Source organism: Centruroides vittatus, unplaced genomic scaffold (assembly GCF_030686945.1).
Source record: "Centruroides vittatus isolate TY-2023 unplaced genomic scaffold, ASM3068694v2 contig_1031, whole genome shotgun sequence".
Taxonomy (NCBI): Eukaryota; Metazoa; Arthropoda; class Arachnida; order Scorpiones; family Buthidae; genus Centruroides; species Centruroides vittatus.
Genome location: NW_027120669.1, coordinates 34722 through 47975, shown reverse-complemented (window position 1 = coordinate 47975; position 13254 = coordinate 34722). Strand labels below are relative to the sequence as shown.

At 30.1% G+C, this 13254-nt stretch overlaps 1 protein-coding gene across 1 annotated transcript in view; it reads left to right on the top strand.

Annotated features, from left to right (window-relative positions):
* Positions 1-13254, top strand: part of LOC136990833 (dual specificity protein kinase CLK2-like) — a 56706-nt gene that overhangs the window by 11359 nt on the left and 32093 nt on the right. Inside the window, exon 2 of the mRNA XM_067289282.1 lies at positions 8497-8636. Coding sequence (XP_067145383.1) covers positions 8497-8636 — 140 coding nt within the window. The remainder of the gene's footprint in view (positions 1-8496; positions 8637-13254) is intronic.

Here is a 13254-nt window from a genome sequence, read left to right as displayed (position 1 = left end):
AGTCAGATTTATTATGTTGATAGTTTACCTAGAAAGTGCACAACAATGAACAAAATAAAAAAAAAGTAGTATACAGTGATACTTTGCATGTTTTTTGAAGCACTGAGTTTATTACTGTTCATTGTTAACACTAACTGGCTATTAATTAAGAGTAACTATGGATGTTTGTTTGATTTTGTATTGTATGTACAGTGCATGTCTCTTTTGAAGGGATGAATTGAATCATAAGTTTATTGCACTATCAAAAGCATAATGTTTTATGCATATTCATTTGTTTTTAATTAAATCAGATCATTTAGTGTATTAATTGTCATCTAATTCCTTGAATCAATATCAGTTTCTGATTGTAGAGAAAGCAAACAAAAAAATTGATTCCAAGTCAGTGAAATGGTTTACTACCATATATGGTAAACTATTCATTTTTTTATGTGGCCAATTATCAAACTTTGTTAGAAATGAAGAATTGTCTATTGTCCAAGGTGAAGTGATCTTTTATTGCATTTATCAGTTGTTGCAGAAATGCCTTCTTAACTGTTGTCATGATTGATTAAAGCCTTGGTTTGAGTGTTAGTTTAAAGCCAAGAAATTTGTTAACATTAAAATGATTTGTGAACTTGTTTGCATTTTTATCAGCTTTTTCAATCAATAAACCAAATGCAACAATATTTTTATTGTACAATGTTGATACATCTGTCAAGATTATATCATTTGCCTGTAATTTCTCTGACAAAGGTCCAAGTAGGAAAAGAACATTAGCTAACAAATGTAAGAAATAGACCAACTTAAATTTCAATAATGATTTTTGCATTCCTTTTGCAAAATTTGAACTTATGGCCAAATCTACTAGCTGTTACTATTCACAAGACACATTCCAATTGTTTTATGATAATAGTAATAGGAAAGATCTCTAATAGTCAATTCTAAAGAGCAAGAAAATATGCTTTAATAGGCAGAACATTGAAAATATATTTTTACATTTGAAATATACATTTATAACTCCTGAATTTTGAATCATAGGACTTCTGGATTTCCATTTTTCTACTTATTTAAAAAAATATCAATCAAAACACAAATATGCCCTGTTGATATTAACATTAAAGCCCTATTGATTATATTGATACACTGTAACAACTGATCAAATTTCAGTTGCAGTCATTCATCTGTTACCATCTGAACATCCATCCTATGATCTTCCATGTTATCATCCTTCTGATAAGTCCTGAGCCATGTTCAGCAACACAGAATATTTTCCAATTTTGGTGTTGTTAGTAACTCTTATAGCTTGCTAGCCAGTGAGGCAATGTTGCTGGAACCTTTTGACAGTTTTCTGTAAAGCTTCATCTGCTTTTTCTATGACATGAAGTTGTTTAGGATTATTAAGATAAAAATCACTAACTTATCTCAGAACACCAAAGAGTATAAAATTACAGTATAGAAAGCCAACATAAGTATTTTTGAATGCAAGTTGTAATTTGTGCACTACACAGTGAACAGATAAGTTAGTTGAATCACTTATCTCAGCTTGGCAATTAGTTCTTCATTCTTCCTGAACAGAGAGAAAATAGAAATATAAAACTCAAGAAAAAAGAGGAGGAGAAATGAAAACAAAAACATTATATTTCATTGTATCTCATAACAGCAAGATAGCAACTTTGCATGATTATTAGTATCATTCTGGGCGAAATATATATATATTTTATAAAGGTCATAAAATTATGATGACGAAATCATTCACCATTTTTACATATGATCAGTCTAACTTGCTGACTCAGCACACCATTCAAGGATACTCAGAACACGTCTTAGCTCTGCCATCCAAGCTAATTAGATTTCTTATTTAATATTCTGTGTTGCTGAACATGGCTCAGGACTTATCAAAAGGATGATAACATAGAAGATCATAGGATGGATGTTCAGATGGTAACAGATGAATGACTGCAACTGAAATTTGATCAGTTGTTACAGTGTATCAATATCACTTATCTCAGCTTGGACTTTGATTTTAATATCAACAGGGCATATTTGTGTTTTGATTGATATTTTTTTAAATAAGTAGAAAAATGGAAATCCGGAAGTCCTATGATTCAAAATTCAGGAGTTATAAATGTATATTTCAAATGTAAAAATATATTTTCAATGTTCTACCTATTAAAGCATATTTTCTTGCTCTTTAGAATTGACGATTAGAGATCTTTCCTATTACTATTATCATAAAACAATTGGAATGTGTCTTGTGATTACTTTTGAGAATTTTCTAAACTACTGCATTGTTCAGCACAGCTCTTTATTTTTCTTTGAGAATTTTTTTAGGAGTTAATGCCTTCAAATCTAAATAGAGGATGATGTGTTCTTATTGAATTGATTTAATAAAGTATTCTTGGTTTAACTGACTATAGTTTTTGGAAGTCCAAAAAATGCCTATAGGAAAATTGTTTTATAGTTTTCTAAATGCAGAATGTATGTTGAAGAGTCTGGGAGGAGACTTTTGTCAAATGATGCTATTTCTCTCTGCTAGCCAACAAACAAAGCTGCTGTTGCATGTGAAAGAACAGAAATTCTTCAACATATAAACACAGAATTGCATAAAGCTGCCATTATACAGTCCATTGGACGACAAACAGTATCTGCTTAAACATTTAAGCAAATCAGATCATTAGGGTAAATTTCAGTTTTGTTATGACTTAAGCAAAGCATTGAGTGCCACTGACATTCCATTCACAAGCCTACTAATGATATGTTTAAGAATTTCATTGAGAAATATACAAATGAAAAAGTACCAGATGAATTGACTATTTGAAAGAACTATGTTGGTGAATTGTATGGCAAAACCATCAATACAATTAGAATAAACACTAAAGGAAAAAGCCCTATTGATTGATTACTGTTGATATAAGCACAGATGCATTTGATAGGAATGTTGTTAATGTAATTATTGGCATTCTTGATAGAACTTTTGAAAGCATAGAAGCAACAACTGAAAATACATATTTGCTTCATATCTTCATACTATACTATGTTCATAGAAGCAACCAATCATTTAATCATTGTGAAAGGCAGAAATGATTCACTGCAAATTTGTGGCCAAGTGGAATACATTACAGTAGTGTGTGCTTTGTCTTGTGTCTGATGTTGCTAGCTATATATGATCAAAGCAGCTGATGTACTAAAAGTGTTTTATACCAAAATGATCCATATAACCTGCTTGGTACATGCATTTAGCAGAATCTGTAAAATTGTTCATTGAAAATTTCATGATGCCAATAAATTGAATGTTTGGAATGTCTATTTTAAATGTAATGGCATTCTCTGTCAAATGGTAGAACTGTTTTTTTTTTTTTTTTTTTTGGTTTAAATTGTAGTGATTGGTTAAACTTGTAAAAAACTGAATAAGAGCCCAAATGTTACATAAAAATGACACCTTGTGAAATTCAGTAAATATTTTAATACCTTAAGAACGTTTTTCAACCCAGAATTAAATGTTAATTCTGGGTTGAAAAAATGTTCTTAAGATATTAAAATATTTAATGGATTTTATAGTTTCATTTTTATTTCACCCTGAAGCAGACACCATAAATACTTTTCCAGAAATTATTTTATTAAAAAAAAAAATGAATGTTTTCAAGCTTTCTTTAGGTTTAGCTGCTAAAATTGAATATATGAGATTCTAAAATGGAACTTATAAAGCACTCTATGAACAAACTGTGATACAAAATATGAACAAAATAGCCTTTTGCTTAATGCGTAACATATTTCAAATAGTAAATATGGATAATAACTATATTAATGCATATAATAAATATGCAACACACAAAACAGCATATTAATACATATAAATTTAAATAAGTTATCGGTTGTTGCTTCCTTGTATGTATGGCACTTCCATGTTCATCAGGATTATCAAACCATAACCTCCGTGCGAACAACAGTCGTCGTTAATTTAATCTCCATTTAAGGTTGTCTTTAATATTTCAAGTGTCTCCACTGTTGTTCAAAAATCTTCCATATTAGCCTTGCTTCATTGAAATTAACTGACCACAGGCTCTATGGCATATTAAGCTGATGTTATTAGTATGTCTTGTTTTTGGTATATTTGTGTTCTTTAAATCTGTTGGTAGAATCTGTCTATAAGAATCTGTTCAGTTTGGAAATTTGGTTATTACTCATTTTTATTTAGTGTTTGGACAATAAATTGACTGCCAACAGAAAAAAGTATCTTCATAAAGACTCGAAAACAATGACAGGAATTTTTAAAGATGTTTTCAAATGTGCTTATTACCAAGTTGGAAGGGATACTTCATTGCAGTAAATCAATTAATGTGGTCAACTTGACAATTAACCAAATCAATAGTCTACCTGGATGTGTAGGAGGTACTTTGAAGGAGAAATTAAAAAATGTGCTAGATAGGAATCCCAGATGGCAAACTATTTGCAGCATAAATGATATGACTTTGGGTTTAGTAATATCCAGTGAAACTTTTGATTTAAGTAAAAGGGAATAGAATCTCTTATGTATGTCCCAATTATATCTTAGGGTGTAGAGAGATCATTTTCAACTTACAAATGTTAGACTGACCAGAGTGTTCTTCATTGAAGAAAGTTTGCCAAAATATTGTATTGTATATTAAAATGTTTAGGTTTTCCTACAATAAAGAATGTACTGTACATATTACATAAATAAATGTTTAATAAATGACATGTTATTAGTTTTTAGAGAATATTTAAGTGCATACAGTCGACTCCACATAAGTCGACACCCGGATAACTCGACACCGTAGGTTAATTAGTCAGTTTTCTGTGGTCCTGGCCAACTTACATAGGCAATAATGTTATTAACCTTAAACGGTTTAAATGAAACCGGTTAAACCTTAAATGAGTTTACACCGTACAATAAGCTGTGTGGTGTGAACTCATTTTTCAGGGGGGAGTCGACTTATCAGAATTCTAAAAAGTGTGAAACAGAAAAAGTATGTTGATTTATCCAGTGGTGATGAGTTAAACGATGTTGAGTAAACCGAGTTTTTTAACGTTAATAACATTAATGCCTATGTAAGTCGGCCGGGACCACAAAAAACTGACTATGTAACCAACAAGTGTCGAGTTATCTGGGTGTCGACTTATGTGGAGTTGACTGTATTTTGATTATTTTTGTGTCGTGTGTGCATAAAATGGCAATTTTAAATGCATAAAAGTCTGGATCGTAGTAATCAGTAAGGCCAGCATCAAGTAGTCTGTTTCTAAGATTATACTTTTCAACGTAGTAGTCACCTTTAATTTGATATATTCTAGTTGTATATCAGACTAACAGACTGGCCTCAGATATAATCAGATTGAACTAGAGTATTGAATGGCAAAACATAATACTAGTGATCAATGTCAATGTGTTTAGTGAATGTCTGGATAAAAAGGCTTATCCAGTTTTAATTACTGAATACATCTGTATACTGAGAATCATAAATAAAATAAGAAATGTTTTTAGTCAAAATCTGACCATCCTCTGCTAAAACTTTAGATTAATGCTATTTATTTATTTATAAAGATGGTGCCAAGTTTTATAACTTTATATGATTAGGAATTGTGGTTTCAGGATTTCAGGACAGATCACACATTAAAACAAGTAAAACGGCAAGATCGTATTTGGGACAAGACTATGTCTTGGACTCACTACTAAGCAGGATCACTTCGATGCTTACATCAGGTCTTGTTCTCATTCTCCAATCATCTTTGGTATTGCTGGTTTTGAGCGCGATCATTCAAACTTCGCCGGCCACGACCACGAGGTCTTCCATGATGCATTTTCATTGAAATTAACCTATTGAATGTTGAAATTTCTCTCCGTTGCATGACACCCCAGGTTGAATTTTTGTCAATGCAAAAATTTCTTGTTTTTGAAAAAAAATAATGGTGGCTATTGTATCGTTCACAATTATTCTTTTTATTTTGCACAAACGAATTATATATATATATTAATAAATGTAAAAAGAAAAAATATTTCTATTTCGGAAGTTAGTTTTAATATAAAATTATAACAACGCACCATCTAGTTTCAAAAAGTTCTGATGATGAAACAAGATATCTCTGGTCAATCAGTCAAGGTTAGCATGTGGGGAATAACATGGGACAGGTTTTTTTCAAAGATTCATTTGTCAAAATTTGATTTCACAATATTTGTATTTCCAACTTACCAACCAGCAACGCATGTGCAAATTTCGCACTACTGCCTGTTTGTAGAGAGTGTCGCCATTTTGTATTTTATTGTGTTTCAGTTCTTGGTCCTCTGACTACCTACAAGTCTGGTTTTTTTTTTTTGTATGCATTATTTGGGCATTTAATACTCTGTGCCAAATTTCAACTCCTGACAAGTACTCCTTTATCTCTCTAAGCTGATAAGACAGCAGGCAGTACAATTTTATAAACAAGACATAGTCTTGTCAATAAGTCAGATTTAAAGGACAGATTTTTAGAGATATTGAGACAATAGAACTTCTTGCAGTTTTTTAGCTCTGTTTCCAAGTGAGTATGTTTGAGATACAACAGTAGATTTATTCCGTTTAATGTCTTTTAGGCTCAAACTATGCAAAACTTCAGCAGATTTTATATGATATAAAGTGTGCCATGTGATTTAGTTTCTAAGTTGTTGTTTATTGACTGAGCAAGTTATACAAGCATGTAAAAACATTACTCGAGATTACATTCAAAGACTTTGATTCTATGTCAACAAGAACATAAGGGTATATTCACAGTTATAGTTGTCAGCCTTATTAATTTTTGTCATTTGCTGCTGTAAATGTTTTAAGATTAAATATAAATGAAATTAAAGACAAAAACTGCCCAAAAGGGATCACCATTTTATTCTCTGTGTTCCAAGACTATACATTTTTTTCGGCGACTGACCTTTCTTTGTAGGCTGCTTGTCGCCAGAAGTTACAAAATGTCATTTTAAAAAACACAAAACACATCCAATTAAAAGTAAGTGACCCAAAGAAGGCATAGATGGATGCAAGCAAGACAACTGTATGCCACCAGTTCCTTTTTAAGAAATTATTTATAATTTCAGTTGGATGTGTTTTGTTTTTTCAAAATGACTTTTTGTAACTTCTGGTGACATGCAGCCTACAAAGAAAGGTCAGTTGCCAAAAAATAGTGTATAGTCTTGGAACACAGAGAATAAAATGGTGATTCCTTTTGGGCAGTTTTTGTCTTCAATTTTATTAAACAATAATTCTCCATCGGATGAAAATTTATGGAATTAAATATAAACTTTAATTAGTTGTTCCTTATTTGACACTTTACACATTTACCAAATGATATGGTAATACATTAAGTATTTCATAGTGTAACAATTTTTATTTTTGTTAGTGTATTTATCAAAAATTTCTTTAAAAGTTTATACAAAAATACAAATACAAGCATTACTAACTTGTACATGAACTATATTATATAGTAATTTTTCAATATCAGCTTTATTTATTTAACTTTATTATTGTTTTGATATTTTTTTTGAAGCTAGGATAAATAATTTGAGAAAACAAGGAAAAGTTTTGATTATTTAAATGTTAAATTTATGTAAAAATTTATTGTGAAAATTTTTTGACACTTTAATAGTAATTTAATTTCACTTGTTGCTAACAAATTTTTCTCTTTTGTAATGTAATTTGTAAAGTTCTCAAAATAAGATCTCTTACACGAGTTCTACCTAAAAAATTCGGAAAATACTGCATTGCAAAAACAGTATAATTGGATAATTGATGTAACAAGTTCATTATTATTATTATTATATATTATTATTACAGTTATAGCAATATTTAAATGCATTCATTTTTGTGTTTGTTCTAGAAAATGGAAAATAGCTTTAACAAAGTTAAAAACAGTTTTGGATATTTTGAAATTGGTATTTTATACATACAATTTGTAAAGAAAAAATATTTTTATACAAAACATTTACTAATTATTAGTAAAGATTTTAATTCCTTATAAAAAAAACCTATATAAAAGTTGTGCAAAAAAAGAATAGTTTTAATTTGAACAGTTTCAAATATATGAATATCATATAATTGTTTGTTTGTTAATATATTAATTATATTTTAATATTTGTTCTTGCGTAATTATTTTCATGTACATATATATGTTCATATCAAAATTCAATTAGGTAAAATTTTTTAGCAATAAAAAATTTTAGTAAGTATTATTAGATGTAAATGAATGTGAAATGCACAAATTTACTTATTATTTATTAGGAAAATTAGTAAAAATTTTTATTTTGCAACCTGAACAAGATTAAAATCTCAACAAAATTGTATAAATATTATTGTTAAGATAATTCAGAATTAACATTATTATTGTTTTGCTTGTTTTCATTTCATTTAAAATTTTTATATAAAAATTTATGATACGAATTTAATATTTAAACCAAAAATTTTAAACATTTAAGGGGTTAATGTTATATTATGGTTTCATTATGTTGCTTTTTAAATTTATGATTTATCATTTTGAATTTAGATGCCTCGTTCAAAAAGGAAACATTCTCGTTCCATCAGTTATGATTCAAACAGTAGTGATGACAGTCATCATCTTCAGCATCGGAAGTTATCTGTTGATCATCGAAATCGCCATGGACATCATATCAGACATTCCAGAAGGTAATAACTAATGATTAAATTTATTTTAATTAATTCACTTTAAATTGTAAAGTAAAATTTTTAGTCAACATTGTCATCATGCAGTTTTATTAAACTTTTAATATAATACTGTCTAATCTTTGTACTTATTATAATGAAAAAAGAGTTGGAATGAATGTTACATGAAAATATATTTTTGGGCTTTTAAAATATATTTGGGTTTGCTTTATATAAAAATATAATAATGCTGTGATATAAGGATAAGTAATCAATAAAAATTTTAATTTTTCATATATTCAGTATAAATAAATTAAAACTGTATGCAAAATGGAAAATAAATCTCTTATTTTATTTGATGATAAAATATGTGAATAGTAAGTGCTCTCTCCCTAACTCCCTTTGCTGACTCAACTGTGTTTCATGTTGCTTTTTGATGTTCTACATGTGTTAAAAGTTAAATGATTCTTATGTTTATGTGAATTGATTAAATAACTGTGCATGGTAATAAACTTTAATAAACAATAATCAATGTAAAAGAAAGAAAATGTTATAATGAAGCTACATTTAAATTATATTAGATAATAGAAATAAAAACAAATAATATTAATACAGTAAAACCTGTGAAAGCAGAATCTTACAGCATCAGATTATTTTTCTGTTTTGGGCAAGTTTCTATTTAATAGTTTTTTTTAATTTCTGAACTTTATCAGATAATGTGACATAATTTTCTATACTAAAATCACTTTTACATAGGTAAAGAAAAATTATTATTTGACTTAATCTGACTTAATTCAAATTAATCCAAAGTGAGGCCAACTAATGATAGGAAAATTTGAATTCAAGAATTGAGAACTGTTTGATTGCAGAAGTTCTCATTGTTCCCATGAACTTCTGCTAGGTTTTTGAATACTTTTTGGATGCATTCTTTATGAGCTTACATGATAGCAAGCAAGCCAGATTGAGTACCAAAAGTTAGTAACTTGCTCTGCAATCAGAGATTCTAATCATATTACGGTAATATAGGGACCAAGTTATTCTGTAATCTGGCTTCTCAAGGAGTTTTAATACTCAAGTAATCATCATTCACTTCATTCTCTACAATTATTAATCATTTACTTCATTCTTTATAATTATTAACATATTAATCAAGTTATTTTCTAATACTTGGTACTAGTCAAGCCATCAAAAGGGGGGAGGGAGCTGAAGAAAGTAATGATCTATATTTGGTTGGCATCATTATGATGGGAGTTGCTTCCAATCAACATCATTGTCATGAAAAATCTGTATTGTGATCAATTGGATTGTTTGAACACCAAGATCAAAAAACTTTGTCCAAAAGTTGACAAAGTCTGATTCTGCCATGACAACATGCCACCACAGAGCAAAAATGACTTTGGAGAAGCTGGCTGCTATGGGCTGGAAGGTTCTGCCTCATTTACCTTACAGTCCAAGCTTGGCATCAACTGACTACCATCTATTTCATGCCTCCAGAATCAAATTGCCAATAAACAATTCAGTGATAATACCCATGATGAGAACAACACTCTAGATTTCTTTCAAAGAAAAATCTCATCATTCTATATTTGTGGGATTGAAAGTTTGCAGCAAACGTGACAAGATGTGATTGATATTGATGGAGAATATCTGCAATTACTTACAACTCAACAATGATTAGGTTTAGTCAACTGTAATCATTGTTGAGTTAATTCTCAATAAAGCTTGTTTTTTTTTTCAAAATGTCTAAATTTTATGTTTACATAAAACTTATTCCTTCTAGCTGGAATTACTGTATAAATTGATGTTTCCAGCAATGCCAATATATACATAAAGCAAACATTTTTCACCTCTTTCAGGGACAAGCATCAGGCTTTTTATTGAAGATTTATTTGCCAAACTTTTTAATCTGTAACCCTTTTTTGAAAAATGTGTTCTGGAACAAGCTATTAAATTAACTAAACCATTTGTTTTTTCAATTATGTCATTAACCAATGTTATTAACATCCAAACACTTAACAAATTTAACACCTGACAATAATTTATCACAGAAAATTATAAATTACAACTCATAAATAATAAAATTTAAAATATTGTAACATATATGAGGCCTATTATCAAATCTGCCATTGTACAGTGGTACAGATGATCTGTTAACGTCGTAATTATCTTCTGTATTCATGAGGGAGTCTGCAGTTCATAGGGTTATGTTTGAGAACATCTGAGTACTTGGTATAATGTGCTATTTGTTTGTATGTAGCAATCATGCTGGGATGGAAATCTATTACAAATGCACCTGTTATTCATTTTTTGTAGTGCCTGATTCTTATTGTTTGTAAGGCTTACATTGTGTGGTCTGTTCTTCACAAAACATTTGACTAAAGCAGGAACGAGAATAATGTTAAAATCATGTCTTCTAGCTATGTCTGTATTGATAATAGCCTTGCGTATATAGGATCTAGCAACAGGGCCTGGATACAAAGATTGGCAGAACATAAATACAACATTGCAAAGAACAAGACAACCATCACACTACCACAATATGCAATGGAGCCCAAGATGTCAATACTATGGGAAGAGGCCTAGTTAATTAAAAGTATACTAAACTCAGATAAGCTTAGAATGCTGGTGACAAGGGAAATTTATAAAAGGTTGCAACAGGGAAGATGTATAAACAGTAAGGACACTAAAATTATTTCCAATGCATGGAAAGCATTTGTAGACTATGTGTGGAGATATGTTTTAGGAACCTACATATGCAAACAGTTATAAATTAAGTTTGGCTCATATGTCTTCAATAAAAAGCCTGACACTGGCCCCTGAAAGTTTGATTCACAAGTGAGTTGACCTTACTTGTGAATCAAACATCCTTTAGATTTTTAATGAGCATAAATAGCTTTGCATGAATTGAACAGTTTTTTTATTCTAAGTAGTTAAAATATAAAGGATGTTACATTCACATATGCTTACTTAAAAAGATGACTCCATGTGAAAGTCAGAGAAATAAATATGGTAGTCAATATTAACGCTTTAAACTGCCATGAGGTACCACTTGTAATGTATTAAAAATTTCCTCTGGTTCTTCAAGGTACAAGGTTTTTGCCTCAATGACTAATTACACAATATACTCTCTAGACCACCAGAAGTACCTCAGTGTTTCTGTAAATGTAGTTTAATTAAAAAATAGTGAAAAACAAATTTGGTCAATAGAGTCCTGCAAACTTGACTTACTTTGGACTGAGATGATGATACTGAAAATGATGAGTTTTACAGATAGCAACAATGCTAGTCTAAATAGCAGAACTTTTGTGAAGGTATACAGTAGAGAACCGAAAATCGGTATCAATTGGGGACTCGGGTTGTTCAGATTAGTGATTTGTTCCGATTACCGATTATGTACGAATAAATATATTAACCTGTCCAATGTTCAAATTTTTCTCCGTTGCGTGTCACTTCGTGTTGAATTTTCGTCGATTTTAAGTTTAACGAAAATTTTTATAATAATAATCGAGGCTATCGTATCGTTAAAAATTATTTCTGCATTTTGTACAAACAAAATAAATATATTGAAGAATATAAAAACATGAAAATTATACTTTAGAAGTAAATTTAGTATCAAAAACGTTTGATTCAGCACGACACAGTCCGACTGAAAATCGTTCCGATTACCGGCGGATCGGGTTCCGATTAACAAGTTTCTACTGTATGTGCAAATCCATGTGTATATTAATTATGTACTGATAGGGACTATTTCTAATTAAATTTTAATTAAAACAACTATTTACTATTCAGTGGTTACTTTCAAGTTAGTGACCTATGCATGGTGTCGTTTCCATTAATTGCAATGAGGAATCCAAAAATGTAATGAGGGTGCATTTAAATGTAAAAAGTAGGCATCCATAACTTTGTCTTCAATATACAGGGAATTAAAGTGACAATGTCTGTGTTTACTGATGCAACTGAGCATACCTAATAGAATTTAGGCCTAGGGATCAAAAATAAAAATAGCATTGTGTGTACCTAATGGAAAATGGTGTGAAAAACAAACAAAACACAAGAACAAAGCAATTGCCTCTGTGTGTCAAAAAGTACAAAGATGGTCTCTCTTGTGCTGGCAAGGTCAAAGTTCATTTGTCTGTGTCTGTCAGGGTACAAGGATCACCTTTTCTATGCCTAACAGGTACAGGGATTGCTTCTTTCTGGCTCCACCTCAATTTTATTGCGATATGACAGTCACAGAATGTCCTAGTATAGCTTAGTTGTTAAACTGAAAGTTGTTGTAGTGAAAAATGTATATAAATTACCATCAAGCAAATTAAATGACTAAATATGAAGTTACATATGTTACTTACATTGTCTTTTTACTTATTTCCTGTAAATAAAGTAGTTCATTTCTGAATTCATCAATTTAATTCATGTCTCTGAATTATGTTTTTCCTACACTTTGATTTTCTAAGCTGGAGAGGACTGATTAGAAAAGCCTGGCAACATTTTGCTCTCCTGGATATCCTACAGCAGGGGTGGCAAACCTATGGCACGTGTACCCAAAGTGGCACGTAAAAGAAATCATCTGGCACGTAATATATCATATGATTTCTGTCCCTTTCAATCATCCTTTCTGTTTATCACCTGATCATCATATTTT